The 21,696-nt window shown below is 52.4% G+C and overlaps 6 protein-coding genes across 6 annotated transcripts; 1 reads left to right on the forward strand and 5 right to left on the reverse strand.

Moving 5' to 3' along the window:
* Positions 1-1,420: 1,420 nt before the first annotated feature.
* CCOS01_14065 (uncharacterized protein) lies at positions 1,421-1,777 on the reverse strand (the record flags this gene model as incomplete). The annotated part of the gene is made up of 1 exon (XM_060462209.1): positions 1,421-1,777. One exon carries the CDS (start codon positions 1,775-1,777, stop codon positions 1,421-1,423), a length of 357 nt encoding a protein of 118 aa, XP_060307305.1.
* Positions 1,778-2,212: 435 nt separating this feature from the next.
* On the forward strand, positions 2,213-2,554 carry CCOS01_14066 (uncharacterized protein; the record flags this gene model as incomplete). Its single annotated transcript, XM_060462210.1, has 1 exon — positions 2,213-2,554. One exon carries the CDS (start codon positions 2,213-2,215, stop codon positions 2,552-2,554), a length of 342 nt encoding a protein of 113 aa, XP_060307306.1.
* Positions 2,555-3,626: 1,072 nt separating this feature from the next.
* On the reverse strand, positions 3,627-4,517 carry CCOS01_14067 (uncharacterized protein; the record flags this gene model as incomplete). The annotated part of the gene is made up of 2 exons (XM_060462211.1): positions 3,627-4,123; positions 4,379-4,517. 2 exons carry the CDS (start codon positions 4,515-4,517, stop codon positions 3,627-3,629), a joined length of 636 nt encoding a protein of 211 aa, XP_060307307.1.
* Positions 4,518-8,119: 3,602 nt separating this feature from the next.
* Positions 8,120-8,230, reverse strand: CCOS01_14068 (uncharacterized protein; the record flags this gene model as incomplete). The annotated part of the gene is made up of 1 exon (XM_060462212.1): positions 8,120-8,230. The coding sequence occupies one exon, from the start codon at positions 8,228-8,230 to the stop codon at positions 8,120-8,122; it is 111 nt and encodes a 36-aa protein (XP_060307308.1).
* A 4,011-nt stretch (positions 8,231-12,241) lies between these two features.
* Positions 12,242-13,163, reverse strand: CCOS01_14069 (uncharacterized protein; the record flags this gene model as incomplete). The annotated part of the gene is made up of 2 exons (XM_060462213.1): positions 12,242-12,976; positions 13,035-13,163. 2 exons carry the CDS (start codon positions 13,161-13,163, stop codon positions 12,242-12,244), a joined length of 864 nt encoding a protein of 287 aa, XP_060307309.1.
* A 3,063-nt stretch (positions 13,164-16,226) lies between these two features.
* CCOS01_14070 (armadillo repeat protein) lies at positions 16,227-19,427 on the reverse strand (the record flags this gene model as incomplete). The annotated part of the gene is made up of 3 exons (XM_060462214.1): positions 16,227-17,228; positions 17,284-19,073; positions 19,133-19,427. The coding sequence occupies 3 exons, from the start codon at positions 19,425-19,427 to the stop codon at positions 16,227-16,229; spliced, it is 3,087 nt and encodes a 1,028-aa protein (XP_060307310.1).
* Between the last annotated feature and the right edge of the window lie 2,269 nt (positions 19,428-21,696).

Genomic DNA, 21,696 nt, shown 5'->3' on the forward strand with positions numbered 1-21,696 from the left:
CACTCTGCTCTGCTCTGCGCGTCTGCCAGAAACCCAGGCAAGACAGCGGGTGTGAGGTTGGCACAAAGGGGGGAGAAAGGGAAGAAGAGGTTTTCCCTGGTGATACTGCGGGATTGTGAAGGAGCGAGCTATCCTTGATACCGTTTCCCACGACCACATCTGCGCAGTCCGTCTTGTACCCAGTGTGAAATGGGTAAAGAGGAGAATGAGAAGAATGGCATCTCAAGTCAGTACGGGGGAGTACGGGGGCAGGGACGGGCAGGGGGAAATGGGGGGCGTGTATGGTCGACAGTGTGAGCCGTACGCTAGACTCAGGTCTAATCCGTATCCGTCGAGCACTTCGTCGTCCACACATGGGTCGAGATATGTGCCAATACTAGCGAGGCGCTGGCTTGGGTTCTTTTGCTGGCGTTTGCTGCTAGTTCGCTTCCAGAGACTGAGATCCCGCGGCGTCCTGTGTCACCGAACGAGAATGGACGATTCCAGCGGGTGAAGAAACTCCACATTGGCAAAGCAAGGGACAGTCTTCTTCTTGCATCGTCCTGTTCTCTTCCTTCTATTCTCTCGCAAGTAGGCTTCCACCAGCATCCGCCATCGCGAATTCAAATTCAAAAGGGTCTCATCTCAACCCGAAAGACACCTCAAAAGGTTGCCGCGCTTATTCCACCAGAGCTTGCTGCGGCTTGCGTGGTGCGTACCGGTATCCATATTTCCGGATACTTTGCCTAGCTTACGGCAAGGTTTGGCTGATTACCAGTTGCTTCAACGAGAATGAGTGATCGTCACTGCCCATCTCTTCCGGCCTTGTGGTTCATGGCAGCGTGCCGTGCGTGCGTACCAGTTATTGGACTTGTCTCTCACTAGAGGCGACTGGTAAAGTTTTAGGTCCATCCCCGTGGCAGGCCAGAAGGAAAACCTTTGCTTTTGCCTCGGCCGTGCCAGAAGTTCAGGACAGCCACCGAAAGTCAGTGCTGTACCCACCCAAAAACGCACAAAGAGCCGGAGTCTCGGGTTTGCCTTCGAGAGCGAGGACAGATCTGTCTGTGGCCTTGCCTTACGATGCTGCTGGTGCTGATGCTGGTGGCATTTGGAGGACGGTAAGCAGTCTGTGAGCAGCATTGAGGCGCGTCTGGTCCGAGGTACGTCCGGTCATGCAAATCTTCACCATGGTGGTAATTTCTCGTGCTCACAACTTCTTTCGGACTTCTTCTTCACATACTGGTTCGTTCTGTGTGTACAGTCAGCCTTCCACTGTCCACTGTCTCCCCCTGTTGACTTGATCTCTCACTGGTCGGCTGTTGAGCAGGCATGACAAGGCCAGGCCACCCTTCCAGGAATAAGTGGCAGAGGCGCATAAACAGATGGACCATCATTGAAAAGTGAACTGCGAATTCGTGGAGCTCCCTCTTGCCCTTCTTAGTTACCCGAGCGCGGCCCTCACCCGCCCATCCAGTTCAGGGATCTCTTGTTCGTCTTGCTGCTGCGTTTGCAGCTTGCAGTCGTTAGGTGCAGGAGGATGGTGGTGCAGCATGTACGCAGTAAGTGTGCCGCCAGGCTTCTCCTCTGACAGACTCAGACTCTGCAACCCTGGGAGAGCATCTTTGGGAGTCTTGGCCATTGTGCCGCTCTCGGCTTTCGCGCAATGTGGCTCGATTCCATCACACTGGACCTCTTCATTCGTTATTTCCGACCCCATCTGTATCCACTTGACACTGCTTGAGCCAATCCGGGTCCGAATGTTGTCCCAGCCCTTCTCGTCATCCCTGCTCGCCACCATTGCGGGCTCAGATGTGTGCCAAGAGGCTAACCAAGCCAGAGTTGCCGGGATTTGAGAAACGCTCCCAATCAACTTCATCACTCGGCCAGAGGGGCCTGTCACTTGGGTCGCAACTACAGTGCGAGAAGGGTGACTGCGCTTCCAAGAGCAGGGGAAGAGGTGTGCTTGCTTGGCCACCTCCGGATATGATAGAGGCAGTGCTCTACACTCGTATAACAGTAGAGTGCCGTAAGGAGAGCACACACCAGTCTAACTGTACAAATACAGTCATCTTGTTGGTTGTGAGTATCCGTAGGCGTCAAGGTTGCGCCAAGGTTACGCCAAAAGATTGTGTACAACTGTTGCTGTAAGAGATGCCCTTCATGGTGAGACATTCTGTGTGCGCTTCGAGACCTGGCTCATAGCGATCCTCAAGGTACGGCTCTCGCTGGATAGATGGCTATGCTTCGAACGCTTCGAAATATCCCACCTGTGCTTCTGTCGCCGCCGACAAAAGAAGATGAGACGTTTTTGCCGCATTTTGGTGCGGGCCACAGCTGCCAAAACACTCTATGCTTGTCATCGCCCTCCTCAACAGCGGCCCTCTGCGTTCAACCTTCCACCTTGGTGGCATGTCGTGCCGCCGTGCGACACGCCCAGCCGGCATATCGCGAAGCTCAGGTAGCCGTCAAGATCCAGATACTAGCCGCATGTATGCGTACAACGCACATGAGCCGTCTGTTTCTGGCTTTCGACGTCAAAATACCCAAGTGCCATTCTATCCACGTTCATGCCTAGTGCATTTGACAGAGCTGGCTTGCTTATGTTGAACCACAGAAGCGAAGCGGGAGTCAAAAACGGTCTCTGATATGCCGGTACGGCGCGTCGTTGCCCTGACTGAGCTGGATGGAGACGGTGGGCAAAGTCGAACGATGACGTTGGGTGCGGGCGTTACCCAAAGTGCTGTCTCTCAACTGCCCGAGGTCTGTAGACATCGGATGGCCTACAACCTTGGCCTAGGTATTTGCCTTTTCTCGAGGCTCGAGCAGCCTTGACCGCCCAAAAGAACTCGGACAATTTGGTCAATGGCTCGTGGCAGCAACCGTCCCATCGGTATTGCCCGAGAAAGACCAGAAAAAGCCAAACGCAAGCTTTGGAAGTGCTGTCTTAGTCTTTGCTTCGGATCGGGCTTGCCTCCAGTCTACATCGGCCAAAGTTCTCAGGTTAGCAACAACTTTTCCTTCGGCCCCAGAGAAACGCCGTAGTACCCGAACAACCGTTTCCGGTCTTCTTGATGAATGGGGTTTCCGCGACTGACGACCTAGCGCGGCAGACACTGCATTTGCGTCATCGTCGAGGATGCCCGTCGAATGTAGAGTAGTAATAGAGTTTCTTGACGGATGGTGGGTCATGGCCAGCAAATGAACATGGGCCGTGATAGCAAGTTTGAGTCTTGAGTCGTGAGTGCGACAGCGTTTATCTCTGGAAAACGGGCCTCCCGGCCGTAGGTAGGTATCTGTATCTGTACGCCTGTCCGTACGTATACTTGGGGGAAACTTGGTGCGTGGTGCTTGGATCTCAACTTGGTGAAAGACGAAAAATAAGCATAGAAGGGAAGCATCGGGCTTCCGAGGTAGACTGAATCAGTCGAGGCGCTAGCCAAGGACCTTTCCGAGTGATCAGCATCTACCGAGTTCCCATGGGCTCCACCGGGGAGATTTAATACTGTTGGCATTGGCGGGCGAGAGGTCGAATTGAGAGTGGTCAAGGTCAGGGCAGACGGGGGACTGTGGAGGATGGCAGGATGGGCAGGTGGATAAACCCCAGTCTCCAAGTTCAGACTGTAGGGAATTTGTACACTGTGTGTCGATTACTCCGTACCCTCACAGGCTCGTACGAAAGATTCGGAATGAATATCCAGGCCCGGCAGGCAATTGCTTCTAGCCTCCGACCATGTCGAGCACTTGAATCCTCGACGTACCCGTAGACAATGGAATTCGAAGCAATGGCAGTACCTAGTCAGTCGTTCCCATTTCCCATCCGTTGAATGAATAGAAAGCCCCCAAGGCTTGGCAGTCGTGAACTTGTGCAGCGTCACTGAATGGGGGCCAGACGGTGAATTGAAGGGCTGAAGGCAGACGGTAGTAAAGCATGCGGACCCGAATCTGTACAGATTCAGTACAAAGTGGATAATGCGTTGCACAATTGCTGCCAAGATCTGCAATTGCGACCCAAGGCCGGCCAGCCGATCGACCGACAGCGAAACGCTTGTGTCCGTGTCGCAAGTAAGATACTGTGTAAAGAGGGCAAAAGATACCCGTGGTCTTTGAGCCTGTTGGCGATGGAAAAGGCAGCGGCAACTAGGTACTGAAGCGAATGAGCGACGAAAGCCAACGATGTACGGTTAAGGGACGCATAGGTATTCTGAGGCTGGCATTATTTGGTACCCACGGTTGACGAATGCCTTGGCCTTGGGCGGGGATAGAGTGGATGCGTCGGGACCGAATGGTAAAGTTGCCAAGAGATGACGGATTCATCCCGTCTTTCTCGGGCTTTGGCCGGGCGGCGCTTTGAAGAGGAAGTTGAAATGAAATGCGTTGCGGTACAGCCGTAAAAACCTACGATTAATGTTCCCGATATCCACGATGCCGGGTATCGGGGGGGTGGTTGAGGTTATGCTCTGGTGTGGCATGGTGTGAAGGAAAAGTTCCCATTTGTGCAAGCACTTTTTTCTGTCTTTGGGAAGATGTATTTTGAACATCCGCGCCGCACAGGAACGGGAAGCAAATCTGGTCGAAACGGAGGCGAGAATGCAGAGACCAAGCCATCGTGCCATCCAAAGACGCGAGGTGCAAAAAAGGTGGTAGCGAAGGGTAGGTATGCAGGTGGTAGGCACGTACCGTAAGGTAAGAAACGTGAAGATAACAAGCCTAGAGGCTAAATTGCTTTGCCACTTCCAGTGCCATAGACGTGGAAGCTAGGCGAGGGAAGGGAGGATGGGGGAAGAGGAGCATACGCAGTAGGTAGGGGGTCTCGGGGGGGGGGGGGGTACGCTTTGTCCATCGTGTCCAGGACCATAGCTTCGGGAGCTGAGTGAGATGAGGTGAGTGGTCAAAGAGAATGAGGAGGTGTCTTGGGTTGGTTATGCAATCCACAGCATCGGGTAACTGCCATCCCAAAGAGACGAGAAACAGTACAGATCCACATTTTATCCGTTAGACTTGTGCTTATTGGTGAGGCGCATATGCGACGTCTGGAGTCCAGAGCAGAGCCCGAAGAGTCTGAGTCTGAGTTTGAGTCTGAGGTGAGTCTGAGTCTGGAGTCTTGAGTCTGGACCTGAGAGTTTTGAGTGGATGAGTGGGTGAGTGAAGCTCGGGGATGAGAGTGGTTGATGAGTGGGGGAGTGAGAGCGAGTGAGTGAGTGAGTGAATGGGTGAAGACCTGCCTATCAGAGTGTGCGGAAGGAACGCCGCTCAAGCAGCCCTGGACCTGGCTGAAGCCTCAAGCCCCGGTTGAGGTTCTGGGAACGAGAGTGAGAGGAACTCAAGGGGAAGACGGGGCAGCAGCGGTCCGTTGATCCCCGGTAGAGACTCCAGTGGGTGCGGGTGCTGGTCATGGCCTTGGGAGCCCTGCGTTGGTCGTTGTTGGCTGCGTTGGCTCGAGCCTGCAAAACTCCCTGGAATATCGTTGCCATCCCCATTGTTTTTTCCCATCTGTCCGGGATGGCGACGATGGGCCATTTCAGAATCGAGACTGGCACAATGGAGTCGCCTTTACGGGAATCGTCGCTCACCCGGCGGCCTGAGCGTCTCTCTTCCCTACGGATACACAGTATTGACTATAGCCGACCGCGGGTTGCGGGCGATGGGTTTTCTGAGCCCACTGCGAGCACGACCTCCCGTCTGGGAGAACCTGGAGAGCCCACTGAGCCACTCTGTCACTGCAACAGCGGGCAATGATTCCGCCCGCGGGACCGCGCCAGACTAACTTGACAAAGCACCAGTGGCAGACTGGAAGTAACCTCTGACGGAGCACGCAGTCTCACTCATCTCATTCCCTCCTGCCCTTGTCCTTGACCTCCGTGTGCATGCCTTCTGTGTCCTCGACCCTTGGCTCAGTGTCTGATGTCTCCCTGTCCACCTGACTCCACCTGTCAATGCCTGCCCACAGTCCTCGTCATTCTCATCTCATGGCCAATTATGACCCCTCTTAAGGTCCCACTTTCCCTCTCCCAATGCTGTTTCCTGCCTTGTGCCCGGTTCAATCTGAGATTCCTCTGCCCTCACCTCACAGATGGAGGTGATACACTGCGACGTGAGTGGCCGCCCACTGTCCAGTCGGGAGGACAGTGCCGACACTGTACCTGCGTCCCTTCCCTTGCAACCCTCCTTCATTCCCACCCCACTTAAGCGAGGGCCCATCTAGACCCACTCCATGGTCCGATTCACAATTCTCCCGTGGAACCTGTATGTACAGTACAAAGTCTTTCCGGCCCGCTTCCGGCGGCCGACCCTAAATCGTTAAACGTGATTCGACGTTGTATCGTCGACTATCACAGGGGTGTTTCCATTGATCATTTGACAGCCATCAACTCCAAATTCTCGCGATATCTTTTGTTAGAAAAGAACCATCTAAAGTAGCTCGCAGCCGACTACTGCATCATGTCACAACGGTCATACTAGCTTCGGCATCGCCCAGGTGGCATCTGAACTCAAACTCCCCAGAAACCCGTTCGTTCTCACATTAACCCTCGGATATTGACTAACCTACCTTACCTACCTACCTACCTGGCCGGGCCCAATATGCCGTTCTGGTCACGTCCATACATCTGCGGTCCGCTCAGACGCCAATCAAGCAAACCTGTCATCAAAGTAACCAACAGGGACGCCACGCGACCCTTTTCACTGCCATGACTGGATACGCTCCCGTGGAAAGGGATCTCGCCGCCCACGGGAAGGAGGAGCCAAACCAACGGCCTTGGGAATTTCGACAACGATTCCCTACGTGGCAAACATCAGCAAGTCTTCCCTCGATTTCACTCGCCATCCTGGCAGGCTGAGGGCAGCAAACACTAGAATGATTGCGCGGCAATTTGCGAACCGCGAGTCAAGGACAGGCAGCCAGCGGCACAGCCGACAACGCCTTCCTCCATGAAGATGGTCCCCATTTTCTCTCTCAGGCGACAACGCAAGGCTGGCTTCTCCCGTTCGAGCTGCGAGGCACGCTTGTCAGCCTGTCATACTGTGCTGGGCGGGGTTAGTACCAACGACGTTGCAACGTAAGGCACTCTTCTACGTGTGGTCAACAGGCACATGGAAGCCAAGGCTCTTCCTAGGCTCCTCTCCTCTCCAGTGTGGGCAAGAATCGGCCAGTCACGAAACCACGGGCGCAAACCGATAACTCTTTCTGTGCCGGTGGTGACTGAGCACTTGACACCCACCAAAGAAACGCAACGGCACACTACACATCAAGGGCCATACCAAATCTGACCTCGCCGCATCGCCTGGCAACGCCATCTCGATTGCCCATCCTCTCTAGCCGCTCGCTCGGCTTCAACATTTACCAGTGAGATAGATGCCAGTGAGATAGATGGTCAATGTCGTGTAACACGATACAAATGAGTCCAAGGAGGGGAGGGGGTCACTGCCAAAGTCCATGGGCTGAAAAAAGCTGTCGGGTTGTCTCCCATGTTTGATGCCTGCTGCCCTTCCACCGTTTGCATCGGACGACCTTACCCTAGAGGCCAGGTCAACGTTTTCTCGCTGCCAGTCTATCCAGCTCCAACTATCTTGCAGCTTCGTCTTTCTTGCCAGCATAATGAGCGAAAGAGAATGGGTAGAGTTGGCTGTCCTGCCTCATCGAAGCCTCAGATTGTCTCGTCACGGTGGCACAGCATGGTGCGAAATCACCCACACCCTGGTTGAGAAACCATACGCGAGGGCAAGCAAACAATGTCCCAGCTTTTGAGCTCAATACTTCGCCGAATCTCCATTGCATGATGCACGTGCCCCCACCGCTGCTGACGAGACCTGTCTTTCTTTCCCATCATGGATGCGTAGAATGGTATACATATGTCCTCGCAGATTCGGCGCTTGTAGTTGCAGGTCTTCACCATTTCTTCTTGAATCCTTCTCTCCCCCTCCTCCTCTATATCATAGTCGAGCCTGAATGCACCCAAGTAGACGTAAATAAATCAGTGGATGTGGGAGAGACTACATCATGCCATGTCGATGAAGGCTGGCTGCACGAACCCGTTTGCCTCTTCAAGCAAGGGTTCCCCGAGACTCGTCCCCGAGCACCGTCCGTTTCTCTTTGGACCAACTTTTTTCCCTTGAAACTCCCCCCCAAGAAAGGTCCACAGGTTCAAGGTTGTCTCTTCTTTTCTCGATCAACGATTGACTTTCCGCTTCTTTTGAATGTACTGCCCTGTTCCCGCGTCCAGAAACGCACACAAGCACAACGCACCTGCCTCATGCAATACAAGGGAAGCCCCAGAGAGCCGCAGAAGAACCAGAAACCTTTGTCTGTCTCTCTCTCGCGCGACGCCTCACTTGAACTTGACACCGGCGCTAACTCGGCGCTGGGAACCTCAAGAACCTAGGACCCAAGGAATCGTGAACCATGATACTGAAAAGAGCGAGAAAGCCGCCGCCTCAAAAGACCCCTTGGCTTACAAATGCTTCAGCCTGGTTTACTTGCCTGAACCATCTCTTCAGGTGACCTAAGCTTGTTCTCAAAGCTCGTTGTAATCCGTTCATGTCTTGGAATCGGTCGGCTTTCATGCCCTCCTCTGCGGGTCATGGCATACAAGAAGAGGCGGCATCGTGTAGCACCAGCTTCACAGCAAGGAGAGAGCCTAGCAGTAGATGAGAAGGTGGGGGGAAGCAGTGACTGCCTAGAGCATCCGCGCTCTTGGCCGTCCGAGATCGCTTTTGGGTGTGATACTAGATGCTATGTACCGAGGCGCGGTCGAGGTAGCGTCATCATCATCCATCCATCCATCCATCCCCAACGTTCGGTTCGTTCTCGCGTGCTGCTCAGCGAATTCGGCGCATTGTGAGTTTTGCCTTGTACACGGTATCCCACTTGATTGGTAAGAAAGGTAGGGCCCATCAGCGGCTCTGCGAAGGTTGTTGGTTGTTTGGGATAATTGCAACTAGGTTCTTGCCGGGAAGAAGCCCAAAACGTCGGTCGAACCTCTTGGGCGCGAAGAGGCGAGGGAAGGTTAACCTTGCGTACCAGCACTCACTTTTGTTCCCCCGATTCGGGTGGTTTTAACTACGTCTCTCTTTTCTTACCCGTCGGGAATCGTCTCAAGGCTTATTCTTTGAAGAAACCTTCTTTGTAGTTTATTGATACAGACGAGGGGGGGATGGGAAAGGGAAAGGGAAAGGGGGAGAGAGTTTTTCCAAAACCTTGGTAAACCTTTCCGACTAAGAGATGACCAATGATGGAGTTTATGAACGGTGCTCGGGAAATGGCCTCAGCTCGATCTTGTTCTGCCATGGTTGTCACCAACTCTCTTTTCACTTGTGTTGAAGAAGACTTACTCGCCGTCAAATTCTTGCTGGAGAAAATGTAGTGACGTACAGGGTTAAATGGGGGTGAAGAGAGGCACACTACATATCTCATAGACTTTACCGTGCTTGCCGTACGACGCCAGCGCATGAGACCCTTTGACCCCCTCAAAATGTCTTCTGGTCGGTGGTTACTGGTGACGTGACGCTTTGACATGGGGTCCGAGTAAGGAGGTTGAAGTAACCTTTTAGCCATACGATAACGAGACGTAACCGAGAGAGAGATGGTGTACCCGGAGACCGTAAGGATTGGGAAAGAAAGGTTGTAATGAAGTGTGCCCGACATAGCTGTGAGATCCGCCTTGACGCTTACCTATGGCGGGAGAGGATTGGAAGTAAAACAATGTCGGAGATTGATTGGAATGTCTGTCTGGTCGATTCCCCTCCCTGCAGCGGGCACCGGTGAGATGGCACGATGCGAAAAAATGCCACGAACTCTCCTCACTTCGAGGACGATGGTTTTGCCACGTGGGGCATTTTGAAAAGTCCGAGGGGGGTCTGGATTGGATTCGGCGACTGGGGAAGGGGTATCGGGGTGTTTGCTTTTTACATTCCTGACGCTATGATGGAAGAAGTTCGTCTTTGTATGTGTGTTTGCGGGCGCGGGCCCAGGCGGCGGGCAGTCCCGCCTTTTGCGAGGTGCGGTTCGTGATGGTTGCTTTTTGGGGGGGCGAATAGTCTTGGAGGGGGATGAGTTCATGTATGTCTTGAATACGGATACGGTTGGCCGGACGAGACCTGGCGTCCGAGGACACCGAACGGATGGTTGCTCTCTTGTCTTGAATGCTGGGTTCCAGGCGAAGCGATTTGATGTGACGGCTAGTATAGAGGGAGTCTGTCTGATGACGATGATGGACTGCGACGTCCTAGGATGGAGAGAATGAGCGAACATGGAGGGGGCTTTGGACGTCATCGTATCCATTCTGATGTAGTCCTGGCACATGAGACTATATGGCGATTTGGCGTCTCTTCTTCATCCCGATACACGGTTGATACATATTCTCGATCATGGCGACCAGTCAGCTTCTATCGTTGGCCTGACCGGAAGGATTCATCCGCTTCTTAGTCAGCCAGTACTCAACGAGGTTTCATCAGGGAGAAGTTACTTCATTGACGAGAGCGATAGTATTCAAAAGGTGAGATACCCAAGGTTGAGTCCAAACGATTCGAAGCATTTGGCTTGAAGCTTAGCCTCCAACGACATGAGATAACTAAGAGACCTGTCGCAAAAGTACCACGATCGAGGGCCGAGTAAATGTGCTGCTCATACACAGATTGTATCTTCGGTTTTCATAGATTTGCTGTAAGGGAGGTTACTATATCCATTACCTCCCATAACATCTAGCCTCTATGATGCGCTACGTAGTTAACAATGCGGCTCTGCGACCTGGGCGTCAGGCCAATCGCAATCTCGTAGTCAAGAACTCTAGACAACTATCATATGGCGTAACATATCTTCAGCTCATCTCTTTAAACATATTGACCGCATGGGTGTTTGGAAGAGACAACGGTGAATCAAATGAAGCATGTAACGAGTCGCATTTCGCCTTTCTGTCCACAACGATTTCAGATCCTTCTCGGCATCGAGTAGTTGAGCATCTAGAAACGAGCCTTACCCGAGGTGGGGGGGAAGCCTTCAACCTTGCTTCGAGCGAGTATCTAGTCTCGCCCCCTTCTTCTAGATATCCTATTCCTACCGTAATATCATGGCTCTAGTGGACGGTGGTAACGGCTGCCTATTTCGTACGATAAGCTTTAGTTCAAGATCTGCTTGAGAAGGGGATTAACGAAGGTTGATTTGAAACGCCCCTTCTCTGTACAGGACGTACGATCGGCACCGGTGATATAATCGAGATTGTTCTAGATAAACTGAAGATAGTTTGACTGAAAGAACGACCTACCATTCAGTCTTAGTCTTTATAGTATGTGAGAGAAGCGTCAACGGTAGGACGACGGGGATAAAAGGGAGACGAATAGTGACGCCGTCGATAGAGGCTTAACAAAAAGCTTCTAGAAGAAGTCAAGCCATATATAACGCCTTTCGCGCAACGCTGAGCCTATTTATTATAAGGGCCTACGATTACGAAGTTACGGACGACGAGGTTGAGGTGATTGTATACCTCAAACCCCCGACTAGACCGATTCTTATCTTTTCACGCCTCCTCACCAATGTGGCATCGGTATTCTAGAGCCACCACATAGTGAAACTAGATTACCATCCACATCCCTTCTTCGTTGTACGTCTATTCAGGCCAATTTCCATTCTCTTGCACGAAAGCTTCGCATATGGGAGTGATCGGGGACCTTCCAAGCTCTCAAGTTTTGGAAACACGTCAAATGCTCCTTGCCTTGCTGTGGTCGAGATAATGTCTACTAGGGAATCTGTTCCACAGGCGAGACTCGGAGAACGCAACTCAAAGGCGAAGAATCACATCTTAGCAATGATTGGAAAAAGACTCTACCTGGAAGTGTTGGCTTTACTGTGACCTATCAAGAGAAGAGTAGTAAGGATTCACTCAAGACCGCGCTATTATTCAGGCCAATCATCTAGTAGTAGCAGCTGATGAATTTTGCTCAAACTTATTACCGCATTATACATTATCAACTCTGTCAGCGTACTCCAACTCTGCGAAAAGAAGCAAACGAGTGAGGGTGTTTCCTATCCGTACGCCATCCGGATTATATGTGTTTCTCGTATGAGGGATTACTCCGTTGGCGCTCCTGTGTAAATGATTGTATTCCGTGTTCTCTTTCTGATTGCCTCGTCGACTGCCTACTCAAGGCCGATAATGGCATGGCGTCAAGCAGAAATTGCCGGTCATGTTCAGATCGTCGATAAACTGTATCCCGAGAGGAGGGCTTCAGTCGTCCGACACCATACACAATGTTTCTAAGGCTCAAGGACATTTTAGACAGCGGGGGTCACAGCTGGGGCAGGGGCAGGAGCCGCCGACTTCTCAGGGAAGTGTCCACCCTGGGGAACGCGGCCGTATTGCGTGAAGTAGAGGTTCAAGGCGTTGTAGTCCCACTTCCTGGACAGCAGCAGGAGGACAACAGCGCCGCAGGGAATCATGAGAACGTCCAGAACACCAAAGAAGATGAAGTGAGGCGTGACGCCAATGGTGTTGCCGCCCTCAGAGACACCAAAGGCAATCGGGTACAGAAGCCAGAGGAGGTTGAAATACCCGGCGAGGATCCAGTAGTCTCCCTGGGTGCCCACGCGCTTTGCGCCCACGCTACCCTCGGCGAACGTCGACGCCGCCATGACAAGGTAGGCGACGGTGCCGAAGACGAAGAAGCCCCACTTGTAGACGGACGGGGTGTAGGCCGAGACGAGGTAGCTGATGACCCAGACCCAGGAGAGGAAGACGTGCCAGACGATGGTGGCCCAGGACGAGTTGGCGACGAGGCCCAGGAGGATGTTGACTATGGGGAAGGCGACGACCCAGTTGATGTACTTGTTGAAGAAGATTTGTCGCGGAGCACCCGAGCGGGAGGTCGTGCCCTGGGTCACGATGGACCAGCCGAGGTTGGAGGCGTTGGAGAAGTATGTGATGGCACCGACTAGGAGGGCGATGCTGAGGAGGTAGTGGAAGACCTTTTCGTTGCTTCTAGGTTTCCATGAGAGGGCGAAGACGCCAAGCTGATGATGGAGGTCAGAAGGAAGATGATAAACGAGATTTTTAGTAGGGCATACGTACGAAGAAGAAAGAGTAGATGGCTACACAAGTCCATAGCCAGTTGGAGCCGTTGACACTTAGTTGCTCCTCAATTCCCGGGGTGAGATTGATGTCGAGTGCCTCGTTGGCTCGCTGCAGGATCAAGCCCATAGTGTCGTTTTGCTGTGATCGAGAGTTGGTAGTGATAAGTGTTTCGCAAAGAATGCGTCAGTAGAGTAAAATACTGTAATCAGTTTGATGTTACACAAGCCGCGGAAGCCTGTTGATAGATATTGTAAGCTTAATGCCTGTGATGGTGTGAGGGAGATGAAGTTGCTAAAGAGGGATGGAAGGGGAGTCTTATATTTCTGTTTCCAACTGCCCACTCCCCGAAAAATTGACGGTAAGATGCCACTCGACGGTTCCATAATGTGCAATCACGGCTTCAACGTTGTGTGACTGATGCTACCTCCAAGTCCGAGCCCGCCGACAAGTGGAACTTGGCGATGTGAAAGACTTGCAGCGCAGATGCCGGAGTGACCCGTACTCCCCTCCCGGCCAACGAACAGTGATGGACACGGCCGGATGGGACGGGCGGGACAGTCACAGTGACCGAACCATGGAAGGTTCCGTCGATGTCGGGAATCGCAGGAAACATCTTCGAAACAACAAAATCCTCCGGTCAGGAGACCTTGTCTTGAAGTCAGCCAAGTCGAAGCAAGGTTTAGTCAGGATGTCACCCGCATGCGCCGGGGAAGTGGCAGTCGAGAGGTCCGCTCCCAGGGCTGCCGGGAAGCACCCTGGTACTTGATGAGACTAGTGGGTAGTCTATTTGTTTTCCTTTCTAGCTTGTCTCCTTGATCGAGGAGGATAGGCAATGACATGGTATGCTGTGGGGAAGGATGGACCGAGTGTGGAGTAAGAATACGTTGAGGTTATGTGAGCGCCAGAGCCGCTTACACCGAAAGGTGTCACAGCATATGTCCGTACTCAGAGGTGTACCTGAGGTGAAGTATCACGGAGTCAAAGGCTTTTGGGGTTCTAGACCAAGCAAGTATACCGTACACTCCGTCGATGGCCATCCGTCACCCATCAAATGAACCAACACATAGAAAAAGTGTCAGCTTTCGTTGACCATGAGCCACATACGACATCACAACGTCAATATTTCTGAGCTGCGAATGCACTGTTGATTCGTTATCAACTTAGCTGACGTGTATCGTTCTGCGGAAGCCGTGCTCTAGGACGATTAAACGAAGTTCTATGGACCAGAGCATTGCTGGGATCTAGAGACTGGCAAAGAAGCAAATGCCGGCATGCACAGACACCCCGTTCGTCTTTCGCCGTTCCCCACCTGGAACCAACAACAGCCAAATCCTTGCAAACGCTCACCTCCCACATACATAGTTCCGGCATCGGATGGAGACAGGGAAATTCGAAGAATGAGAGACGAGCGTATTGACGTAATGGCCGCTGATACTTGATTTTGAATCCCTGAAATATCAACTCACCTGATGTGGGAGCTAAAGGACCTCGCGCTCCGGGGGCCCCGGCCGGAGCCCACCCGGCAGACGCTCGGAACCATCGGGAAAATCCCACGACTGCACCCGTACCGATGACTACTGTGTAAACGGAAGAACCTCATCATAGGTAGGACGAGCTGCATCACATCACACCGGCGAGCCTGTCAATTGGCCTGAGGTTTCAGATCTACCTGCCTGCCTACCTACATCAGCCCAGGATAAGCGCCCCCCCTCCTTGAACTTATTTGCAGATGGAGGGCTGGTGTTCCCTTTGAAGGAATAAACTCTACGCGGTTACATTGCCCGTCTAACCAACCATTGCCTCGCGTGGTTGCACCATTAGACCTCAGCCATGTGAGAGGTCGTGATGTAGAGCCTAGAGTTCCTGTGGAGATGTACAGTCTCGATTGATCATTCTAAAACATGAAGCTATCCCACGCTGTCGCGGTCTCGGCGCAAAGTATCACATCGCGATCCTGACTCCGTGAACCAAACGACTCGCCCGCTCATTCGGCTCCATTCAGGCCTACATTCGTTACAGCGTACCGGCCAGTAACACCACACCAGACCTACTTAGCTGTTCCTCGATACGCGGGCTGCGAGAAATATTTTTTTCTCCCCAACGCAACATGACTGTGTCATATCACCTACACACTCACCCTCTCTCTCTTTCTCTTGCACCACTTATTTTCCCCTGTCCCGCACTTAACGACCCTGCCGTCGATCGTGGCCCATCTGTGTCTTCCCTGCACAATGGTGGATCCTTCCCGCGGCCCCAACTCTGTTTTCTCTCTCTAAATTCCAGATCCTTCTCGACCTCATGATCAGAGAGTACGTGATCAGACCACATGAGAGACGAACCTTCCCCATCCCAACCCGTCGCTCCCGAGAAATCCCAGACGAACACCTCCGATGCCGTAATAAGTTGATTCGACCATTAGTGCCAGTCTACTATATGGAATACACCACAAGTGGAAGCTCTCACACACACCCTCAATCTCATTCCCATCACCGAGCAGCCCCCACCCCCCCGTCGGGAGGTCAGGTCAAACTGGGCTGAGTGGTGGAAATGGTTAAACAGGTCAACAATCAATTGACGCCAACAGCCTACTCGACGAAAGGCTGACGAAGTTCCGAGTTCGATTCCTAGCAAGTTCACCAAGAGATGTAAACCCCAACCGGGGGTGAACACTTTTTTCTTTTTCTTTTGTGTAATTCAAGCAGACGTTTATTTGTACTTGTCAGTAATACAGAATAAGTAAGGACGAACATCACCCTTTGACGCCTGGTGAGGTACACAAGGTTTGAATGGAAGTGATAGACGAGTCCAAAATGTATCACAACCTCAAGACATATACATATCTTCACACAAATCCACTCTCGGCATTGAATTATTTGAACGTGTCGACTGTCAACGCTGACACATGCCTTTCCATCATTCATCATGTACTCTTTCATCGTGTACAGTAACGCTACCTTAAACTCCATGTACATCTATATCGTACATGCATGCGAACCCAGCCAATCCAAGATAATTGTCTCGACGATGCATCCGCTCCTTACCACAACCCCAGGACCAATGTGCTCTCACACACCTCTCCGTCTATTGACCCAAAGTCCGCTACCGTTGTCTCATCGACCTCTGTTGACGCTCATGCATGACCAGTAATCGGTACAAGATCTGATATTCCCAGCGAGACCCCTTATCATACTAGTATGTGCCAGGCTGCTTCATCTGCCACACTGCACTCTTGGCCCGTTCTCGCACGTCTAATTCGCTGTCGTCTTCTAATCCCTCAAGTTTGGTGAGAAAGCCCAACTTCTTAAGCTCGTACGCCCTTTGGGCGCATCCCCGTGCATCGTTGTCGTCGTCCTGCCATGTGAGATTGCTGATCAAGTGACAAAGGGCAACTCGGACTTCTTTGTCCTTGCTATTGAAGTGATTCGCCAACAGCTTGAGCAAGTCTGTTTGTGCAACAACCAGTTGTCGATGGCCCGGAGTGCTCGCCGCCATGTGAACGAGGATGAACACAACGGCCTCGATGATCTTGGCCTGAGGGTAGAGGACTCGGGCCTCTCGTCCTGAACCCGTGGACCGTCTTGACGTTGGATGAAGTACCTTGGCCTGGAGCTTCCTGGCTAGGATATCAAAAAATCTTTCCTGCCCCAACTGGTTGAAAAGGTACTCAATCATCTCCGTAGTATCGCTTGACGAATCAGGTTGCGGTCCAGATGCACCTGCCCCGATCAAATTCCTTATGAAGTCGAGGCCCTGCTCCTGAATGGCGAGGTCGTCGTTACGGGCTTTCCGCAAAGGGTTGATTTCGGCCTCGCGAAGAGCTGCCAATTTTGCCTCGGTTTGACGTAACTTGGCCGATCGTTTGCCGTCTGCGTCCTGTGAACCTAACCACGACTTGGACAGCGGATCAGCCTGATCCATCTCGACATCGCCATCCAAATCGTCTCCAGTGTCAACTGCATTCTGCTTGTCCAGCTTAGACCTAGCAAGGAACAGAGCATCATCTTCCGTGTCGTCACAAATCAGCTGCACAAGCCATCCAGACTCAAGCTCTTCCAGACATTGTCTCTTGGTGTCGGTGTCAACTGCATGTACGAAATGCTTCAATGCCCAGAGAGCGTTGAGACGCAGTGCTGCATTGAGAGAATGCGCATGCTCACACAGTATCTTCATCACACCCCGGTCGGCCAGGAGCTGAGATGGTTAGCATAGTTCACGTTAATAGAGGCGATTCAGGGATTGCACTCACCTCCCTCATGGGGCTGACTTCGGTGACCAAATTGCAAATCGCAGCAGTGGCAGCAACTTGAACATCCACGTCCGGGTGCCTGAGGAACCGGAATAGAGGCACGGCCACAGCATAGTCAACCAGAGACGTCCTGAGAATACTCACCGACCGTGACAGCATTCTCACAGCGTGGCAGCCCGCGATCAAGACCGACAGCGGGTTACTGCCGTACCCAGAATTGTGGTCAGACGCGGATCCGTCACGGATTGGCCCATCTGGTTCATTTGGTTTGCTGCGATCCTTGGGATTCGACGGCTTGCCGGGCGTGGGCGATAATGATTGCACAATGTGAGCAACGACGTCCTCCACGACGAAAGCCTTACGATATTCGTCTTTGCCGGCCGCCAGAGCCCCTATAGCCTTGAGTGCACTTTCTCGCATCCGCACCCTGTGAGCCAGGAGTGGCGGTTGTCCTTCTGATCCCAGAGCGCGAGAGGGAGGGGTGCTCTCGGTCTCCATCGCAGTATCGGCGTGTGGTGACCATACCTTAGCGTAAGCCGATGGTGGGATTGGCTCATATGCGTCTTTGAGAAGCTTGCTGAAACATTTGACGGCACCGCAGTCAAAAGCAGCCTTTTGAAGCGGCTCGCTATCTGTGATTATACGGGCAAGGATGGCTGGCGTACGCTCCAGTATCGTCCATTTGAGCGCCGCATCTGCATCAACCAGGGGAGACTTCACTACTGGCGGCGCTGCCTGAAGCTGTTCGAGCATCTCCATAAGGACAGGAACAACCAGAAGGCAGAGGCTGGTCTCCCTCAGATACTTGCTGCCAAACCCAGACCTGAAAAGTGAAGTGAGGAGATTAGCAGCCATCAGCCTATCCAGACCCTGTCGCGATCTGACCAAGAGTATCAGCCACGGTATCAGAGGAGTCTCCTGTTCTTCTTCCGGCTCTGTCTCGTTTCCGAATAGCTCGAACCGGGAAGTCTCCCAAACGGAAGCCGTAGAGCTGTACTTGCTTGCGGCTGAGCGAGCCCGCTCCCGCGCCTCGGACGAACCCAGAGCAGGAAAGTGCGACTGCTGCGAACCAGGGATCCGGCCTTGATGTATAGGGATTGCTGGTAGTAGATAGTCCAGAGCGCTGAGGTTCTGCTGGCGTGCGTATCCGAGACCGCTAACCTCTAGGGAGTTCCAAGGCGCTCGGACTTCCTTTGATGGGTTGAATTTCAGAGCAGGGAAGATGGCCATGATAGCCGGCGAGCATAACAACATGCAGGCCCTGAAGCGGGAGTCCGAGATGATGACAGCCAATGCCTCCAAGATCGAAGCCAAGTTGGAGCTGGACGGCGCTGGTTCCGGAATGAAGTCCGACATCCGATCCACCCGACCGAACACTTCGGCATAGGGAACAACATGTCCTTCAGCAACTGCAATGCTTGCCAACCGAGTTGCGAGAGAGTCAATGACTCCTTGGTTTGCCATGGCCAATTGGTGTTTCTCATCTCGACACAAATGGCTTATAATGCTTGCCACTAACGGTACCTGAATTTGTTGCTCGGACACAGTTGCGGTGCTAGAAAGTATGCTATTGAAAGAATCGATATGTTCGGATGCGAAGATGGCCTCGGCTAACGCTTGCATGTCTATCGGCGAACTCGTAGTTGACAAAGTGGAAGCTTCGATGATGTTGAGGAGGACGCGTAGTGCCGTGGTGACCAGCAGAGGAGCGTTTGTAGTTGGACACACGTTATCCAATACAGCTGGCAGCGCGCTCGCAGCTAGGAGCGGCTCGACGAAAGCAGTGCCTCCTGGAGATGCCCAAGTTAGATTCAGAAGTGACCAAAAAGCTGGAGAAAGTGAGTCCTACCATTGGCAAAGCTCGCCAACAATTGTAAAGCCTGAAGCCTCACTGTTTCTTCCTCGTTCAACCACCGAGAGTTGGAGCTCGGGCGGGTATCTTTGCCGTTGACCTTGGCCGGCGACCGGGAAGCATTGAGTATCTTGACAATGGGTTCCAATGCGCCTAGCTCAGCCCACATCTCCTTCTTCTGTGCGTGCCCGACAACATCGTTCTTGAGAGCCCGCAGCGCGCTCGTCTGTTCGGTATAGCTCCTTGCGCTCTGGAGCTGCGAAAGGATTGGTGGATTCGACGTGCGTGTCATGATGAAAGTCAGCTCAGTTCGTTGAGGAGCTCGGCTATGTGTTGTCGTTGTCGACCAGCGCGTCGTGTACTTGCGAGGACAGAGTGGTGCTGCTGCGGCGACGGAGGTTGCGTCAGAGCCCTAGGTCCCTACGAACCGGTCGACGGTCAGGCAAACGTGGGTCTAGCTATGCGGAAAGTCGGAATGAGAATAGATTCTTCTCTAATACATGTATCGGTAATTGGTTGCTGTACGCTGTGGATGAGTTGCAAAGTTGTCGAGAGCTTGGCTTAGAAAATCGGATGTCCATGGACAGTAGACCAGGATGTCGTTCACAGGATGGGATGCAGTTGATCACCTCAAGACAGGGCCGACTGTCTGGGAGACTGGGTGATTATCGGGCGTTGGCACTGGGGTATGGCACGTGCATTTCTCTTATCGCTACCAGCCGTTTTCAGGATTCTCACATGCTAGCTGGAGCTTGGATCACCCTGAAGCGTCAGTGCGGAAGCCTGTGCTGTGCTGGTGCTTGCCCGTGTTCTCGCGATTCTTTAGCGATGAACGGTCCTGATGTCTTCATGGTGAATACTGAAGGAGGTTTCATGCTTTTTGATTCACCCACTCGGAAACAACAAGCTAGAGAATGATATGATTGTTTCAAACATCAATGGTTCTTCCATTCAAAGGTATTTGTTCCAACGTATTTTGTGAGTAGTGAAGGAAAAAAAGATGAGATACCGAAGGAAGGATAGGCAGTTGGAAACCTTGACCATCCCCCGCAGCATGGCTGGTTGTAACACGGCTTAGTTGTCTCCTTCCACCCTGTCGATACCCCACATGGTATGGCTTACACATGGTAAACTTCCCGAAGCAGAAGCGCTTGCCACCTGGATGAAGTAGATCTGATCTGGAAGCATCCAGCTCCTACTATCACGGAGGAAAAACATGAGACTGACAAACCTTCCTCTGGGGATTCCGTCGATGAGTCTAGAGATTCATTCAATGAGACATTTCTCTGTGATTTAAGGGTCGAATTGGCGGTTATGAATGATTCCCGCTTCAAATAGAGGCCCTAATTGTTCGAACCTAGATATGTCTAGAGTTGAGTGATGAGGTGATATGGCAAACTTTTTTTTACTTTTACCATTCTTGGGAGTGGGCAGTAACAGGCCGGCAAAGATCCAGTGAGCATCTATCTAGAGCTAGATGATTTTCCAACAACCTTGGACAACTGCAGCGAATCGGCATAGGACCTTTGTCCATCGGCTGAAGACAATGATGTCCCGAGTCGGCTGAACTTTCAACCTGCATCAATATCGCTTTCTCAGCTATAAGTATAGACAAATACGTAGGGAAACCGTTGGGCACTCCTACGTTTGTACAACTGATTTCAAGCCCAACTTAAACTCGATTTAAGTGCTCAATTGGAAAGTGTTCAAAGGATAGGACGGATTTGCGAGATGCCTTGGTACCTACCCATGTGGTCAAGCTATTCCTTGTGTCTCTTGACAGGCCGATGCTCATGTTTCTCGGGGCATACGTAGGCCAGCCTTGAGGGTGTCCAGGGGCCTTATATGGCCAAGGCCAGTCCCTTCGTTTGCAAAAGCCGAAGCTCTCCGTGAAGCACTGGGGCGTTCCTCCGTGATACACAGCACGCCGACGACATTAGTTAGGATACGCACTGCACGGTTCACAATACCGAACAACTACAGATTATTCGACTGAAGCATGAGACAGGGTTGATCTGACCAAGATAGCGGCTCGATCGTGAGATGAGGGGTACCAGGCGTGAGATAATAAATGACATCTGACGAATGGACAACTTGTAACGGAAATTTCAACCGCGAGGGGGTACAAATACACGATAAGAAGTAACAAAACCCGCAGTCTGTGGCAGCTGACCGCAAGCCGTAACGGTGGACAGTCCCGCACGGCGAAGCAACATCCTACATGGTACTCAAGATGATAAAGGCCCGAAGAGGTTGTCGCGGAACATGCTGGATCCCTTGGTGGAACACGTCGGCGCCATAACTCCATTCTCCGCGCTCCGAACCTAAGCGTGTGCTTGATCCAAGGTCCACTGGTTCCTCCGTAAATGATAATCTGAACCCGCATATCTATCCGTCGAAAAATTTGAGCCGCCTAGGCTCGACGGCGCCTCCGGCCCCAGGCTACGAACCGTAACCGGCCAGGTCCCTGTTGGCATTATTGTGGGAGGCCCGTGGCGGCCCTGAGTAGCCGTAGAAGGGTTGCAGCGCCGGGGCCAGAGCAGCGTTAGTGGCATGGCTCG

This window comes from Colletotrichum costaricense (assembly GCF_030867565.1).
Source record: "Colletotrichum costaricense strain IMI 309622 chromosome Unknown Scaffold_19.1, whole genome shotgun sequence".
NCBI lineage: Eukaryota > Fungi > Ascomycota > Sordariomycetes > Glomerellales > Glomerellaceae > Colletotrichum > Colletotrichum costaricense.